At 41.1% G+C, this 17487-nt stretch overlaps 1 protein-coding gene across 4 annotated transcripts; it reads left to right on the top strand.

The window, feature by feature from the left end:
* Nucleotides 1-17258, top strand: LOC114568291 (zinc finger protein 385D). 4 transcript variants are annotated; one of them, XM_028597821.1, is made up of 8 exons: nucleotides 1-148; nucleotides 2969-3080; nucleotides 8447-8554; nucleotides 9031-9199; nucleotides 10406-10657; nucleotides 10748-10929; nucleotides 14811-14912; nucleotides 16486-17258. In XM_028597821.1, the coding sequence occupies exons 1-8, from the start codon at nucleotides 87-89 to the stop codon at nucleotides 16741-16743; spliced, it is 1245 nt and encodes a 414-aa protein (XP_028453622.1). In that variant the 5' UTR covers nucleotides 1-86; the 3' UTR covers nucleotides 16744-17258. The 4 variants fall into 4 exon arrangements, with proteins under 4 accessions (XP_028453622.1, XP_028453619.1, XP_028453618.1 ...); XM_028597818.1 differs by having other exon boundaries at nucleotides 8447-8605; nucleotides 10415-10657; XM_028597817.1 differs by having other exon boundaries at nucleotides 8447-8605.
* The last annotated feature ends 229 nt before the right edge of the window (nucleotides 17259-17487 follow it).

The following is a 17487-nucleotide window of genomic DNA, read 5'->3' as shown; positions in this document are numbered from 1 at the left end:
GGAGCAGCATCGGCGCCGCAGGAGAGAGATAGAGAGGGGAAACAGACTGTGGAGGAGAAGACGCAAAGCTTCATCTCTGCCTGGAGATGAAAATTACTTTTTCTTACACTGAACAAACGGATATCACTTGGTGCCGCCATGTATTTTGGTACGTAAACGATGGGTTTTGATCTCAAAAGAGTTTTGTTGTTGTTGTTGATAACGCAGCGGAGTCACTTGTTGATATGAGATGGATGTGAGCTTTGTGAAGTCAGTCACCTGCACAGTGGAACAGAGGCAGCGTTAGTGCAGCGTCTTCAATAGGCCTACATCTCATAGAATTAAAGGCCAACATTATGGTCTACAGGTTTGTTTTAGTTTCAAGCATTTTTATTGCGCTTGGCTCTCCAATAATCATCAGCATAGCAGCATATTCGTCAACAACATATGAGACGTAACATACAATATAGGTTAAAAGCTCACAAAACAGAGACAATTTACCTTATATGAATCACTATATATATGCATGCCTGTACTCCGGAATGCTTTACATACCATAGCCTACTACATTTCTTACAGGATTCGCCTGTAAACTATAAGACAACGTCATTATTGCTTTTTGATTATTCCATGCAAGTTCTGGAAACTATATTTAATGCCGATGAATCGCATTTGTAGGCTAGAGAAGTAACATTTCAGATGCGTGTCACCTCATCCATGACCATGTGTTTCTTAAACTCATAAAGTCATTTCTTGTATTAACGTGCGGAGGTGGGGCTGCAGCACCTCCTGCTGGCCAAAGCGGAAAACAGTGGACATTTAATTTTACCTTTTCAAATACAAAATAAAAAATAATAATTTCAACAGTTTCTGTTGTGAAGAGAGGTGCGGCAGAATGTGTGACGATGCCAATACAGCGACGCACTGCAGTCTTGGTGCCACTATGTTCCTCTCGGTCCGCTGCCCACGGATTCAATTTATAGTGGTGTTCCCATCATAAATAAAATATTTGATAAAACCCCAAAGTAAGTGATAATGGCCCATGTATTTATGTGTGTTTACGTTTTTTTTTACTTTTCAACTTTTCAGTTTGGGCCAAGCTTGTTGCAGCTTTAAATATCCTCGATCATGTTTATCAAATTATAAACTTTAGCCTACTCTAATATCTGCGTGCAGGTATCTCGCGCATGCATGCATAGACTGTACGCACATGCGTTGATCGAGGGCATCCACCCCTACTGAAAATACGTCCCCGCGCGTATGCTAAAGGCAAGCAAATACTCAAGTCAGACCAGACACATACTACCATAGCAGATACTACAACGTGACGTACACACACACACACACACACACACACACACACACACACACACACACACACACACACACACACACACACACACACACACACACACACACACAACTTGCTATCAGACTAATGGCAGAGCGGATGGGTGTGTTGTGATTTTGATTATGATGATTACACATGTGGGCTGGTCCCGAATCAAACTGTAATCAAGCTCAGAGGACATGCTAACACCAGAAAACAAGCTGCCATAATCAGGACTCAGCAACACAAACAAAACCCTTGTCACACAACACTGTGTGTGTGTGTGTGTGTGTGTGTGTGTGTGTGTGTGTGTGTGTGTGTGTGTGTGAATTTAATATTAATATAATAATGGGTTTTGTTTTTTAGCTGTAGCTGTGTAGATTATTTGATTAACCTTCAGTAACCCCCAAGTGAGTGAGTCACTAAGGGTATGTGTGTGTGTGTTTGTGTGTGTGTGTGTCTGTGTCTGTGTGTGTTTGTGTGTAAAAGCACATTTAGCCTCATGAGAAGACCTGACGTAGCCTGAAGATCCTATATTTAAATAAAGCTCACAGAATGTAGAACGGCTATCAGTGTTTTTATATATATATATATATATATATATATATATATATATATATATATATATATATATATATATATATATATATATAATATACAGTACAGGCCAAAAGTTTGGACACACCTTCTCATTCAAATGCGTTTCCTTTATTTTCATGATTATTTACATTGTAGATTCTCACTGAAGGCATCAAAACTATGAATGAACACATATGGAATTATGTACTTAACAAAAAGTGTGAAATAACTGAAAACATGTCTTATATTTTAGATTCTTCAAAGTAGCCACCCTTTGCTTTTTTATTAATAAGGGAAATAATTCCACTAATTAACCCTGACAAAGCACACCTGTGAAGTGAAAACCATTTCAGGTGACTACCTCATGAAGCTCATTGAGAGAACACCAAGGGTTTGCAGAGTTATCAAAAAAAGCAAAGGATGGCTACTTTGAATAATCTAAAATATAAGACATGTTTTCAGTTATTTCACACTTTTTTGTTAAGTACATAATTCCATATGTGTTCATTCATAGTTTTGATGCCTTCAGTGAGAATCTACAATGTAAATAGTCATGGAAAAAAAAAGAAACACATTGATGAGAAGGTGTGTCCAAACTTTTGGCCTGTACTGTATATATATATACATTATTGTATTGTTACTGATGGATTAATGTGTAAGCAGGTTTTACTTGTTCAATATAACAATGTATCATATTACATAAAAAAAATCTATTCTTTGTGTGTAAAATCTTAATCTGCTTAATCTCTCATATGTAGTGTAGAGATAGGACACAAGTGGAACACAATGGAACTACTCAAGTACAAGTACCTCAGAATTCTGCATTAGTACAGCATTGACTAAATGTATATACTTTACTTCACTGCCAGTGCGGATGAGAGGGTGTTTCTTATTAATTTAAGATAAAGTGATGTTTGATCTGAGTGACCCTTTATCCTATTTCAATAACTGCCAATGTGGATGAGTGAAACTGAAATAAGACAGAGGTCCACTCAGATCACACACTTTTTTTTTCATCCTCATGTTATTTTTTTCTAAAAGGAATCACCTCTTCTACCTACCTGTCTCCTCCCTAGGTAGTGTGTGTCACAGCGCTCTGCTGCCGCTGGCCCGCCCAACGCTGGGCAGGACCCAGTCCTCCCCAGACCCGAAGCCCCTCGTCCCCTTCCACCTGCTGCCTGGATTCACAGACGTGAGTACTGTCAGTCATCGTAGTTGTTGCAGCAACCACGCTCACCAACTGTGCCTTTAAAGAAATCTAAACCCAAATCGTTCACTTTATCATGTCGATGTGGAGGAGTTTATTTCATGGAACAGTCTGCGTGCGTGGAGTTATTTTTTCAATACACAGATGCATGAGGGAGCTGCCTACACCTTTCCTAATATATCACCTATGATGCAGAGAGCTGCGACATTTCCACACAACCTGGGGGGTGGAGCTGATTCCTTGATATTCCTCACACAGTTTTTCTTAGAGCTGTCTGCCCCAGTGTTTGTGAAAGGTGAAGGTGGATAGAAACTAAGTTGGCCGAGTCCAAGCCCCAAAGAGAGTTGATGTTTCTGGCAGGGCTGATGTCTGATTTACAGGGGGATCGTGCTGTATGTCTCGATATACTCCTGGCTGTATGATGCGCAAATCATCATGAAATCATTTTTCTGGCATGAATCAATGCAGAAGTAATGTAGCTTGACTACATAGCTGCAACATATTTACTGACAGTACAAAACAGTTTCTAACACCTCTATTTGTTTCGAGCACACAAAGCCAAGAAAACATGATGTGTTTTTTTGTCCTCACACGTTCGTTAATACCAAACCTATTACAAAACCTAAACTTGAGATGAAGTTGAGATGATTCATAAGCCCATCACTGAGTCTGGCCAAATAGCCACTCTGAAGCACAATTGAAAATTTTCTTTTTGTTCCTCCCTTCTCTTTACTTTGGTCTTGGCCTTTAAACCATGATTTGCTCTCAGATGTTAAGAAGATATATGTAGAGAGACAAATTGAGGGTTTAAAAGAAAGAAAGTTTGTGCTAGCATTTGCTGGACTGCTAGTGTGCAGTGTCGTACATCTATTCTCTCTGTGTGTGCATGTGTCTCCCTCTTTGTCAAAAAGCCATTCTAAACCTGAGGAGTTCTTAGCCCTCACCCCTCCATCTCTCTCTCTCTCTCCTCTTCTCTCCAGCCTTCTCACCCATCCCTTCCACTTTCCTGCGTTGCTCTTGCTCCATCACCCTCTTCACTTCAGCTATATTCTCTTGTATTTTCCACTTTGTCTCCTACTGTCATCCTTCCCACCCCTCACCCTCTCATGCACTCTTTCTTGCTTTCAGAGTTTTCAAGTCCTCGCCTCTTCATCGCTTTCCCCACCGACCCTCCGCTATCCTTCTCTTTCTTTTTTCTCGTCCTCCTTTACCACAAAAAATCTAAATATTACATTTTTATTTATTATATATATATATTTTTTACATTGTCTTCCTCATGAAGCTTTCTCCCTCATAACTTACCATAGGTTGAAAAATGTCTTCAGAGAATCTCACATGGCCCTCTCCCTGCTGAGTCACATCCCCTTTCACCTTTTTATAACTGTCCTTTCTTCAATTTTCTTCCATTTCCAACACTTCGACCACTCTGCAGTTTCAGGAATATTGTCAGCTCTGTAAAAAGTTGCTGACCTTTACAGTGCTCGGTATTGGTCGGGTGTAATTTTGGAGATTTATGGCTTTCAACACGACGCAGTTAGAAAAGGAGCATTGGCTACATGGTTGGCATAAAGTGCAACATGCACATCAAGGGCCCCGTTCTGCCACCACCATAAACTTTAGGGCTGCATTGATTATTTTTTATTATCAATTAATCTGCTGACTATTTTCTTGAATAATCATTTCATTGGAAAATAATGAAAATGTCTATTGTAATATTTATGATTTCCCACAGCCCAACGTAACTTATTTAAAGTCTTCTTTTGTCTCACAAACAATCCAAACCCAAAATATTCAGTTAATTATCATATAGAACAGGGAAAAGCACTGAACCCCCACAATGGATTAAGCAAATCATTTTTGCTTAAAATACATGACTGGAATAAAATAGTTTCTAATTAATGTTGTGTCAATCGATTAATCTGCCAATTGTTTCAGCTCCTCTGTGTTCATTAGATTTATTACACTTTTGAGGTCAGATAACATGTTCCTTAGTTGCTCAATTTTGATTTAAATATGAACCAAAACCAATGGTAGAACTTAATATGCAAAATTAAGTTTTGTCTCCAGTATATTTTTTCTGCAAACTGGATCGCTCAGCATATTGTAAAGGGAAGCTTCTCCCTCCTCAGATTTGAACCTGTGGGTGTTAAGTAAGTGGGCACACAGCTAAACTCGAGCTGTCTGCCTTTTCTCCTGGAATGTAGGTTTTGTGTGTGTGTGTGTGTGTGTGTGTAAGACTGTGTTTTCTTGTTAATGTAGATGCTGTGTGCAGTTTGTTTGGTGCCCACATGTGGGTTGTCGTGGTTACAGGGTTGCACGTGTGTGTGTGTGTGTGTGTGTGTGTCTGTGGATGTTTGTCTGGAGCCAGGGATCCAAAATGGGACTTCACCAGCTAGTTTGGCTTGTAGTTTAACAGAAATGGAAACAAAAACGTGCTGTTGTTTCCAAGCAAATAGAAATTTAAATGACAAAGAACCAAAAGCAGCAGCTCATTCATCATAAGCCACTCTTTTTTGAAGTGCTTGACGTCACGCCCGTACACAGTGTAAATCCAGGAACATTCATCATTATAAATGTTGTGGCTCTTGACTGCGCTCCAGGTAAAAGTCTGCTTTACTTCACTTGGCCATATGTTTCGGCTATAACTCACGCCATGGAGGAGAGCATGTCTGACACGCCACCACCCTGTGTGAGGAAATGAGAGACAATGTACTGATTGATACTGAAGCTATGTGCTGGATGTTTTTATTTACTGTATCGTCCACTGAATTTACAGCTTTTATTGCTTTTAATGCCAGAATAAGCAGGGAGGGTATTATATTAGATTGGATTCAGCATATGTTGTGTGTGTGTGTGTGTACAGAAGAAAGAAAGAAGAGGCAAAGAGTAGGAAGGGCAAAATGACTTTGCCACAGGTGCTAGTCCACCCGAGTGCGGCGTGGGAGTGAAGGGGAAGAGAGTCCAGTGGGAGGAAGGAAGGTGACTTTGATCAGACGGAGACAAAGGGGAGAGGCAGAGAGTTCAGAAGGGAGCAGATGGAGGGGTGAAGTGAGGAATGTGTGATGGCAGGTCAGATGTTAATACAGGAACCTTGGGGGCTGAGGAGGGAGGAAGACAGGCTTTTACCAATGTTAAAATGTTTAGTCTCATTCAGAGAAATGTAAAACTACACTCTCATAAATGTTTAATGTGGCCATGTTGTTATTCATGTTCTATATTATACACTTAGCCTTTCGCCGTATATTTACATCGCATGGTTATTACAGACGTCTAGTAAATGATTTCTTAATTTTTATGATTTCATGATTGGTATTTTAAATATGATGAACAATAGAACTATGTGTGTTTTTATATGTGTTTGCTCGGCTTTTACATAGACAAACAGCTGCAGGGAAACAGAGAGTGATAAAAGACCAATGACTGCAGAAATGCATTCCTGCCGCCTAGAGTGATGATCAAAGAAAACGCACACGCGCACACACACACACACACGCACACACACACACACACACACACACACACACACACACACACACACACACACACACACACACACACGCACACACACACATATTGCAATTTTAACGTTTGAAGAGCAAATAATTCATCTTTGGCACTAAATTAACAAGCTAGTGCAGTGATACAGACAGTATATTCTATGGGCTAACAGCAGCACTAGTTGGCTGGCCCACAACAGCATTTACATTGTTGCGTCACATCTATCTAGATTTCCATAAAGCCTCCCTGGTTGTGGCTGGTTATATGGCTCCCTACATTTCATTACAGGTAATGGGTTTGTTTTGCTAAACAAAGGCCGGTTGGGTTTTATATATATATATATATATATATATATATATATATATATATATATGTATATGCTCATTAAACCTACCGGTAGGTAGTGTCCAGAGGTGCACAGTACTTTGTGGTCAGATACTGGTATAGTGTTCATGTTCATGTTACAGGACAACACAGCACAACACATGATAAAAACTCTATCGCGAGGAATGTTTCTAAACCCCACCTTCATTTCTAACTGTCTGTGTGGAAAGACCATCAGCAGGATCTGAGTCTTCTTGGAAAATGGCTGGGTGTGGCCTCAGGATAACACACTCACCCCCTGTAGGTTTGAAAGGTGGCTGTAAAATGTTTATAGTTTTCTCCATCATGGAGAGCGGAGGCTGTGGTGGTCAGGTGGGATTCTGGGTGGTCACACTGGACTTGCATAGTTAAATGTTTTTGTGCATTACCAACTTCCGCGCTGTCCATTGATGCTGTATTTTGTTTAAGAAGGTTAGCCAATTAGTGAGCTAAGATGAAGTGGTTCTGACCAATGGAAGAGCAGGAAGCTTTAACCAGTGAGCAAACTTGCAAGCTTGATAGAAAATTGAGATGGAAGCCGTTAATCTAGCCGTAGAAAAAAGGGTGCTGCAAGAGTCGTTGATGTGAATATGTAAAAAAAATTCTGCCATTAAACATGTCACTATTGGAACTAGAAGGGCACTTGGAGAGTGTAGACCTCCACCTACAAATACCCTATCTTGCATTGTTAACGAAAGTGAAACATAGTTTGTGTATCCTCCATGTGATTCACATTAGCTCTAAAAATGTGATGAGTTCTTCTTTACCCATGCTACACCCTTCCACCAGTTTCATGAAAATGGGGCCAGTAGTTTTGCCGTAATCCTGCTGACAAATAGAGAATCAAACCAACTAACCAACAAACAAACCAAACTGAAAACATAGTCATTTATAATTGCAGTAAATCCAAACGAGATCCAAGCTGATCACAGCCTCTGTTCTGCATGATGGAGCAAACTACAAGCCTCTGACTGCCACCTTTAAAACATACAGGGGTTGTGTGTGTATTTTTTTTTCTTTTGGGCTTTTCCACCTTTCATTTTTGACAGGACAGCTAGGTGAGAAAGGGGAAAGATATGCAGGAAATCATCACAGGTCAGATTCAAACCCTTGACCTCTGCGTCCAGGCATAAACCTCTCAGTACATGTGCGCCTGCTCTACCACTGAGCTAACCCAGCCGCGGGTTAAGTGATTTTAAGTCACTTTAATCCTGTTGGGGTTAGTCAGGGCCTCAGTGTAGGGCATGTCATTTACACTCTGTTGTGTTCATGCATGACTGGGTGCCAGACAAGCTACTCCCCCATTCAGCTCCTTCTTACAACCCCCACCTCTAACCTGAGATATTATGAATCTGTTATCTGGAAAGGGGCACATTAGCTTGCAGACAGCGTGTCATTAACACCTAAGGTGATCACTTTCACTACCTAGTCTTGCCTTTCACAACCCTAACCAGTCATGACCTTAAAGTTATGCTTCTCTTTTGTTGCAGATGGATCACATCCATAAAGCTCTGATTGGCCCAGGCATCGGGCTAACCTCGCCGCTGAAGAGGAAGCAAAGTTCCTGCGGAGTCTGTCGACTGAGGTTCAACTCTGAGGTGGGCGTTTTCGTGTTGGAAATGCACACTTTGAATTGTTTTTCTTTCAAGGTGATTTTATTTCTCACACACACCCTTACATGACAGTTGAACGGTGTGGGAGGCCTGCACTTAGGTTAGACCTGCCCCGTTACATAACTGGGTGAAATGTGCACACCTCTTAATATTTGTCCTTTGTAAAGCATTCATTATTTATTGTGCTTATTACAGAATGATTCATTAACAAGCACTATTTTGTGCTGAACTGCAATGCAATGTCACCACTCCTATTACATTACAAACGTGTTGGACCGTTGTTACTCTAGAGTAAAACATTTGTCAAACATTGTTCTGGAGCTACATTCACTAAAGCATGTATTGTTGCTTAAAATGACAAAAAAATAAAATAACGTAACTAAATAATTGTGTAATTAGTTTATACCTTATTTTTTTTTACCATACCTTGGACCATACCTTGTTTGTTGGTGTGTGCACAGGTGCAGGCTTCTTCCCACTACAGTGGCACCAAACACGCGAAAAGGCTGAAAGCGATGGACGCCCCTGATTCACAGATCAGGACCTCTGAACTGGTCGCCAAGGAAACCACATCGCAAATCCTCCCGTCACCTTGCTCACAGCCCTCCAGCTCTGACACAACATCAAGAGGTATGTGTCTCTGCAGGCACGCATGCTTCCCCTGTGTGTGTGTGTGTGTGTGTGTGTGTTTGTGTGCGTATGTGCGTGTAGACATCAAATGTATGACAGCCTTAGATATATGAATGTACGGCTCAAACCTTCTTTTCCCAGTCACGACTTTAACTCTTTGATGTGATAAACCCCCTGCTGCTTTGGGTTTCACAGTGAAGAGATTAAAGGTTGAGCATTATCCTTCACTCCTCCTTCATATCTACATTTACTGACCTCTTAAGTGGCCTCCTGAGATCAAAAGCACATTAAAAATTCTTTGACTATGATCCGTTGGTGGGTAATTATACAGTGTGTGTGTGTGTGTGTGTGTGTGTGTGTGTGTGTGTGTGTGTGTGTGTGTGTGTGTGTGTGTGTGTGTGTGTGTGTGTGTGTGTGTGTGTGTGTGTGTTTGGAAATGTGTCAATAAGTGTGGAGGTGTGTCAAAGCATCAAATGTTTTTCCCACATCTCTGTATATGTGTGTGCCAGTCCTGATGTGCTACTTTTGCATGTGTGGGCGTTAGGGAATGAAAATAATACATTTGGCTGCAAGCTAAAAATGCAAAAAAAAGATTGAAGAATTGTACTTGACATCGCCAATATGAGAGTGTGTTTGAAGAGTGAGAGAATGAGTGATCATTTCCAGTTTGGACTTAGTCAGGAGAGCTCTCTGAAGATTACTTCAGCAAACAGCCTATGCCTACTCTAAGAGTGGGGAGTCAATGGTAACAAACAAAAACCCACTCAGCCAGGCAGAGCTAATCACTGTTATTAGCAAAGAGTGAATCCTTATATCAGCACGCGCTCTCCTCCAGGGAACCTCTACAAGTCGGTCTTACAAAAGATAATAGAGCCAAATCATCTCGATACAAAACTATGGGTTGAAGTGCTGGGAGGAAGATCCTTGGGGAAATCATTGATTTTTAGTGCGATTAGAGAGGTTGATAGAACTCCTAATCACCTGCAGCCTGGTGAGTTTTATCTCTGAGCATGTCATGAAATTGGTGCTGCTTTAAGCAGTAATTTGTGGGAAAATGTTCAAGTTTGTCTCATCTGACTTTCTCCATCTCCCTCTCTCTTGCTTGCTTTCTATTCTCTTTCTGTTTTTTTTATTACCACATTTGCTTCTCACACTACTTATGCTGTCATATTAATATCTTTCTGTTTCTTTCTGCGTTTATTTCAAATCCCTCAGCCCCAAACCTTACCTTAGAGGCGGCACAATTGAGCAGCGGCCCCACTAAAACTGGGAATGCACCCTTTGACCCGTCCCTGTCGCTTGGCCCGAGGACACCAGAGAAAGAGACACAAAGAGACGAAGAGGTGGACGTGGCTCCAGAAGAGGAAACAGAAGAAGAGAAAGCTATTCGTCTTCTCTACTGCTCCCTCTGTAAGGTCGCTGTGAACTCTGCCTCCCAGTTGCAGGCCCACAACATTGGTGAGAAACTGTAGGCTCTGCTGAAGTCAAGCATAGCCCGCTTGTGCTATACGTTTGAGGCTCGGTTGACTTGACTTTTTATCTGCTCAGGCACTAAGCACAAGACAATGCTGGAGGCAAGGAGTGGTGGTGGAACCATCAAGTCCTTCCCGAGGACGGGGATCAAGGCCAAGTTGGTCGCGGTAGCTGAGTCGTCAACTGGACTCCAGAACAAAACTTTCCACTGTGAGATCTGCGATGTGCACGTCAACTCTGAGACCCAGCTCAAACAGGTCAGTTGCTGGAAAAGTCTGGTCGGTAACAAAGTTCAGAATGGTGGTAGTTGTTATACTGATTAACACTTAGAGACATTACAGAGCTAAGTTTAGGAAGCAGTGGAGATATGGGATCATGGAGATGATCCCGCTTTGAACAGACTTGTGACTTTAATGGTCTCTCTGAAGAGAAAAGGCTTTATTTGTTATGTAATTTAAGTCAAATTGAATACAAAGTCCATTTTATGTTTTAAAGCTCATTATATGATTTAAGGGCCACATTTATTAATAAAAATGTCCTTCATTTTTGTTATTCTGCATTTTAGGCAGGGCTTCTTATTCATGGCAGATTGTACTGGTAGAGTTTAGGACAGAAGACACAAATATTTGTTTGCATTGCAATGTTCTATTTAAGAAGTTGGGTTATTGTCTGAAAATCATTTCACTGCAACATTGTTTTTTAGTGGTGGAAAAAGTACTCAAATCCTTCATTAAGTAAAAGTATCAATCAAACAGTTTTAAATACTTCATTATAAGCAAAGGTCCTGTATTTAAAAATCATACTTAAAGGAACCGTTTGTTGAAATAGGGTTATTCACCATCTCCTCCATATTTATATAGGTGGGCAAACGCATTTTTGTCTCAGTGCATGCATTGTCTTAGTCCAGCAGCCCCGCTGCTAGCTTAGCGTAGTGAATGGAATCCTATGTTGCCGGTCGTCATGTCGCATGTCGTGAGTAAAAGTGACCCAACAACACCAAAAACAAAACCTAATTACTTCTTGTGGCCTGCGTATTCACAACGAGTACAAATGGCAATGCAGATTAAGACTAGATGATTTCCTAGGCAGATGTTGATTTGGGACTATATTGGGTGGAAGTAGGCTACAGCCGAAGCACTGCTACTCGGGCACAGAGATATCACGCAGCAACTCTGTGTGTGTACGGCTCTAATAAGGGTCAATCTATCCCGTAAAATAACCATGCATCATGTTTACAATAATCACTTACTCTGTGGACAGCTGTTTATTGGGTCCATTCAGTGTTTTTTTTCTAGTGGACTTTATCGCACCAAAAAAAAGTCGAGGACTCCAGTATGGATCAATGCCGAGAAATCCTTGGTAGCTTTGACACAACTGCAGGCACGCTCATTTCAGTAGGCATACGTTGGCATATTCCCCCACACTCACGCCGCAGATCGTGTTGGCTCTCATCCTCACGTCCTCGGGCTGTTGAGCAATCGCAACCTCCTCCTCCTGTCGTTCTATTTCCAAAGCACGCAGCTCCTCTTCTGAAAACTCTGGTTCGTAGAGGTATGTTTCTGGATCTTGACTGTCTGAGAAGTCATCCTCTTCGTCTCTCACAATAATATATATATATATATATATATATATATATATATATATATATATATATATATAATAATAAACGCCGGTATGTTGACAGAAGTTGGGGGTTTTCAGGTGCTGCGTGATATCTCTGTGCCCGAGTAGCAGTGCTTCGGCTGTAGCCTACTTCCACCCAATATAGTCCCAAGTCAACATCTGCCTAGGAAATCGTCTAGTCTTAATCTGCATTACCATTTGTACTCGTGAATACGCAGGCCACAAGAACTAATTAGGTTTTGTTTTTGTTGTTGATGGGTCACTTTTACTCACGACATGCTAACCGGCAACATAGTATTCCATTCACTACGCTAACCTAAGCTAGCGGCGGGGCTGCCGGACTAAGACAATGCATGCACTGTACTGTACATGTACAATACATGCTTCTGCCCACCTATATAAATATAGAGGAGACGGTGAATAACCCTATTTCAACAAATGGTGGTTCCTTTAACTCATCATAATCAGCAAAAAGTGTAGAAAATTGTCCCCTGTGATATATTATTATATATGAAATTACTTGTTTGTGTAAGCAGCATTTTACTGATGGAGCTGGTTGAGGTGGGACTACTTTAACTACTTTACTGTAGTTTGTCCAGTGGTTTTCGACCTGTGAGTCTGACCCTGTCCAAAGGGTCACAAGATAAATCTGAGAGGTCGGGAAATGATTGATTGGAGAGAAAAGAAGAAAAAACTAAGTTCTGCTACACAAATTTTTATTTATTTTTTGGGACTTTCCTCTAATCTTTGCTGACTGGATAATTTTACCTCTTTGGGCCTCGAACAGTTATTTAAATGAAACCATCTGAGAAGTTTAGAGGGGAACTCACTCTTTGGTGGAACTGCAAATTCAACATAGACATCTGAAACATGACAAAAGGCCCCAAGCACACTCTGCTTTTTGTAAGAGGTCAGAAGCCCAAAAGATTGGAAACCATTGGTTTAATCTTTAACAGTGTGTTGTAATTTAATAATTCAGCTTTAAGCATTTTAGGCCTTTATTTGTGACAGGACAGCTTAGAGATGAAAGGGGAGAGAGAGGGGGAATGACATGCAGCAAAGGGCCGCTGCGACGAGGACTGAGCCTCTGTATAGGGGCGCCCAAGATATGTCTTTTAATGTAAAATCTAAACAGTGACTAGCAATTGTAAATGTCAGATAAATAATGGAGTACAAAAAGTACAAGATTTGCCTCTGAATTGTAGTGGAGTAGAAATATAAAGTAGCATAACAGTGTTACTAAAATACTAAAGTTTTAAAATAAATATACAAGTGCCTCAAAATGGTACTTACAGTAAGAACAATACTTGAGTAAATGTACTTAGTTTATTTTCATCTTTTTGTGTGTAGTGCAAATGTGCATGACACAATAAAGAACACCAACTGACCGTAGTTACTATGTCACTCGAGCAGAGCGAACACCGTGTACGTGACACGAGAAACTGGCTCATCACACTTCTTACTGGTTAGTTCCTCTTCTGAATGTAAAGCTATGAAAAGGTCAGCTGTCACACAGATCTGCCACTCCCTCAGTTGAGCCGCTTAAAGACACCAACAGATTCATCATCACTTTATCCGTCATGCATTACAGAAAGTCAATTTCAGGACTGTGCATATTTTATTCCAAATCACAGTGTGAACATCTCACACCTGTCCCTGCAGGTGAGTTCACTGAAGATAATGAGCACAAACCAGGTGGCTTGGCTTCCTGACCAGGTTCCAAAGGCACTGAGGTGTGGATAAAGCCTTCTCCTACTTTGTTCCTGGACTAGGAATAATCTGCAGAGCACTAAATGATGTAATGATATAAATGATCTAGTCCCTTGGGAAATAATTAAAGCCATGCTTAGAAGTCCATGTAACTAAGAAAGGCAACTGCTTTATTTGAGCTGGATTTAGTCTCAGCCTTGTGTGTTAGATGATTGTATTTCCTGTTTGTTGTGTTTCATTTCTATCTATCTACAGTATCTATGAAAAAAAAAAACTGCTGTATTGGCATGCAGGTCTCCCTCGGGAAAGAGATTTTTATCTCAAGGGACATCCTGGTTAAATAATGGCTAAATAAACAAAAAGAAAACAAAGCTACTGAGCCTGTTATGTTTGAGCCAGCATCTGAATATGATGTTGGCATCTTTGTTCGTGATATGAATGCACAGTCTTGGTCTGACTGTTTAAAAGTTAACTTTGGCCAGGTGCTCATGAATATTTAACAGTTCACTGCTGATTGTGTGGCCGTAGCCATCTGTTTGTGCTTGTCAATCAAATCAAAAACATTTCAAAACCTTCCCCCTCATGAATATTTTAAATCTCAAAGTCAGAGCCAACAAAATATCGACATGTTGCCTGACTCGTCAAAATAGGAACTTTGATTAGGCTTTCTTTAATTTCCTCTTCTCTGATTATTCAATTTACCAAACAAAGGTGACTGATGCCTTCTTGCTTTGTCCGCTCCGTCTTTATGCTGCTGCCTGCGTCTGTCTGGTGTTTATCTGTCTGTTTCTCTCCTCCACTCCAGCACATCAGCAGTAGGAGACACAAGGATAGAGCAGCAGGTAAACCAGCCAAGCCTAAGTTCAGCCCTTACACTCCCACCCAGCGCCATCAGAGTTTCCAAGCAGTGAGTACTCTGCTGTTGCTTAATTTACTTTCATCCCTTATCATTATGTTTGTGTACGCGAGTTGACTCTTCCAGGAAGCTCCACTCCCTTCCAATGAGACAAATCATCATGGGTTGAAAAATCTTATGTCTGAAATGAAAATGATGTAATCCTAAAAAATTGTGAGAGGCAACAAGGCAGATTACGTTAAAGGTCCCATGACATGCTGCTTTTTGGATGCAGTGGTCCCCTAATACTGTATCTGAAGTCTCTTTCCCGAAATTCAGCCTTGGTGCAGAATTACAGCCACTAGAGCCAGTCCCACAATGAGCTTTCCTTAGAATGTGCCATTTCTGTGTCTGTAGCTTTAAATGCTATTGAGGAGAGAGAGGGGCGGGGGAGGTGGAGGGTAATGGTGCGTTCTTTTTGTCTTGTAATCGCGACTAGTAGCTCGAGTGTAACGTCACATCCATGTCGAAAAACGAATAACCGTGGGTTGTTGCGTTCTTTTTGTCACACAATACTACGAGTCGGAGAAAAGATGGATTTTTGTAACATTTTTAATAACATTTAGGATTCTATTCACTCAGTTATTAACATATTACACAAATATATTTCACAGTTTGATAAATGAAAATTACGTTTTGATTAACGTTAACGTTAGGCTACTGCTCTGCTTTCTGCTCAAGACTTGGCTTAAAGCCATTGTTGTCATATAGCAACCGAGCGTCTCTAGCCAATTTCAGCTGCACAAGCTACAAAATAACTAATCAGGCGGTATTTAACTCTGTAGCGACATGCCTATAGGTAGCAGTATACAGTGCTATATGTACGACTTCTTCATTTGGTTACAACAAAGACAAAAGTGCTTAAAATGGTTGAAAACCACAATGTTTACTACGTGTGATGCACGACGTAGCCATCTTTGAAAGTGAACTCGGGGTCCTCTGAGTTCAGACGACTTGACGAGTTGTATATACGACCTCGGTGGCGTTCTTTTTGCAACTTCCGGTTCGTAACTCCGGAAAACAACTCGTAAATCGACTTCGGCGGACAAAAAGAACGCACCATAAGGTGGAGGGTGGGAGTGTGGCTTTGACCAACTGCCACTTTGCTTGTTTGCAAGCCACGATGTCTCTCTCGTTCTCATGGGTGGGCCAAATTCTCTGGGCGGGCAAAGCAGAGAAAGGGGAGGTAACCTTGCTCCTTATGACCTCATAAGGAGCAGATTCCAGATCAGCCCCCCTGAGCTTTCATTTTCTCAAAGGTAGAGCAGGATACCCAGGGCTCGGTTTACACCTATCGCCATTTCTAGCCACTGGGGGACCATAGGCAGGCTGGGGGAACTCATATTAATGTTAAAAAACCTCATAAAGTGAAATGTTCATGCCATGGGACCTTTAAAAGGAGACATATTCATGATAATATTGTTTGGCAGTAAATTAGGCAGCTTGTACTCTTATTTGCCAAGTAGCTGCTAAGACTTTATCTCCTTGTCCTTCTCTGGTTTCCTACTTCAACTGCTCAATGTCCTTTTGAGAGAAAAAGAACAACCTTGATTGCAATTTGTTTGTCTGTTTTTTTCCTCCTCAGATTGGTCTTGCTCTACGGAAAAAACAAGAGCTGACCAAACCTATGGCCTCCTGTCTTCTACAGCGTCAACTTTCCGTTGCTGCTGCCATGGCAACGATGCCCCCCTTCCCTCTCCGCCCTGCATCGAGCCCCGCCCTGTTTCAGAGTCAGCCCATCCCCCAGGCGCTACTGCATTCGGTCCCTGGACCCATCTGTTCGACACACACATCGGTTCTATTTTCCCCTTACTCACCCCGTCGAGGTCTCTATCAGCTGTGAACTGCAGCTAAAGGCAGACCTGAGACCTGAACAAGATGTGATATAAGACAGGGCTTACAGTGCTCTGGGGGTGTCATGGACCAGGGCTGAAGATTATTGTTGCTGTGGCCAAAACCATAAAGTAGAATGGGATGGAGGAAGCACAAAGCAGCAAATGAGCTAAAACAAGAGTGTGTGTGTATGAGCGTGAGTGTGTGTGTATGAGCGTGAGTGTGTGCGAGTGCATGCGCAGATATAGCCATCATAGAGGTCCAACTGCTGCACTACTGCTTCATTCCCCCAGTAATAAACAAGTTTTATAGATGCTGATAATCTATATGACAATCAAGAACATCTCTCTTACAATGGACAGTTTAATTCATAGACATAAGAAAGATGCATGATGGTAAACTTCTATGATGACTATAACTGTGTGTTTGTGTGTGCAGATATGCATATGAGTATGAATGCCAATCAGAGCATGCTTGACGATGGATGTTTATTATTTTCCAATAAACAATAGCTGTGGATACTCATGTTTGATTCCAGAAAATTCTTTATATCAATCCAATGCTCCACATCATGCATTTTATTCAATTAATAAGTGCAAAATCCTTTCAATGTTATATGATGTTCATATAGTGATACATCTTTGTTCCAACAGACGTAGCCTATTAGATAAGACTTATATGCAAACATCAATGCTAGTCTTTTCAGCTCCTTGCATACGTGTTCACCCAGACAATTCCAGAACCGTAGCATCAC

The sequence above is a fragment of the Perca flavescens genome, chromosome 14 (genome assembly GCF_004354835.1).
Source record: "Perca flavescens isolate YP-PL-M2 chromosome 14, PFLA_1.0, whole genome shotgun sequence".
In the NCBI taxonomy this organism is placed as follows: Eukaryota; Metazoa; Chordata; class Actinopteri; order Perciformes; family Percidae; genus Perca; species Perca flavescens.
The sequence above is the reverse complement of the archived record's forward strand: the minus strand, read 5'-3'. Positions and strand labels throughout refer to the sequence as shown.

Excerpts from the sequence above, each read along its gene's own strand:
- LOC114568291 (XM_028597817.1), top strand. The coding sequence starts at position 87 with ATGAAAATTACTTTTTCTTACACTGAACAAACGGATATCACTTGGTGC. Across the intron at positions 149-2,968 it reads TGGTGCCGCCATGTATTTTG|TGTGTGTCACAGCGCTCTGC; the intron begins GTACGTAAACGA and ends CTCCCTAGGTAG. Across the intron at positions 10,930-14,810 it reads CTGAGACCCAGCTCAAACAG|CACATCAGCAGTAGGAGACA; the intron begins GTCAGTTGCTGG and ends CCTCCACTCCAG.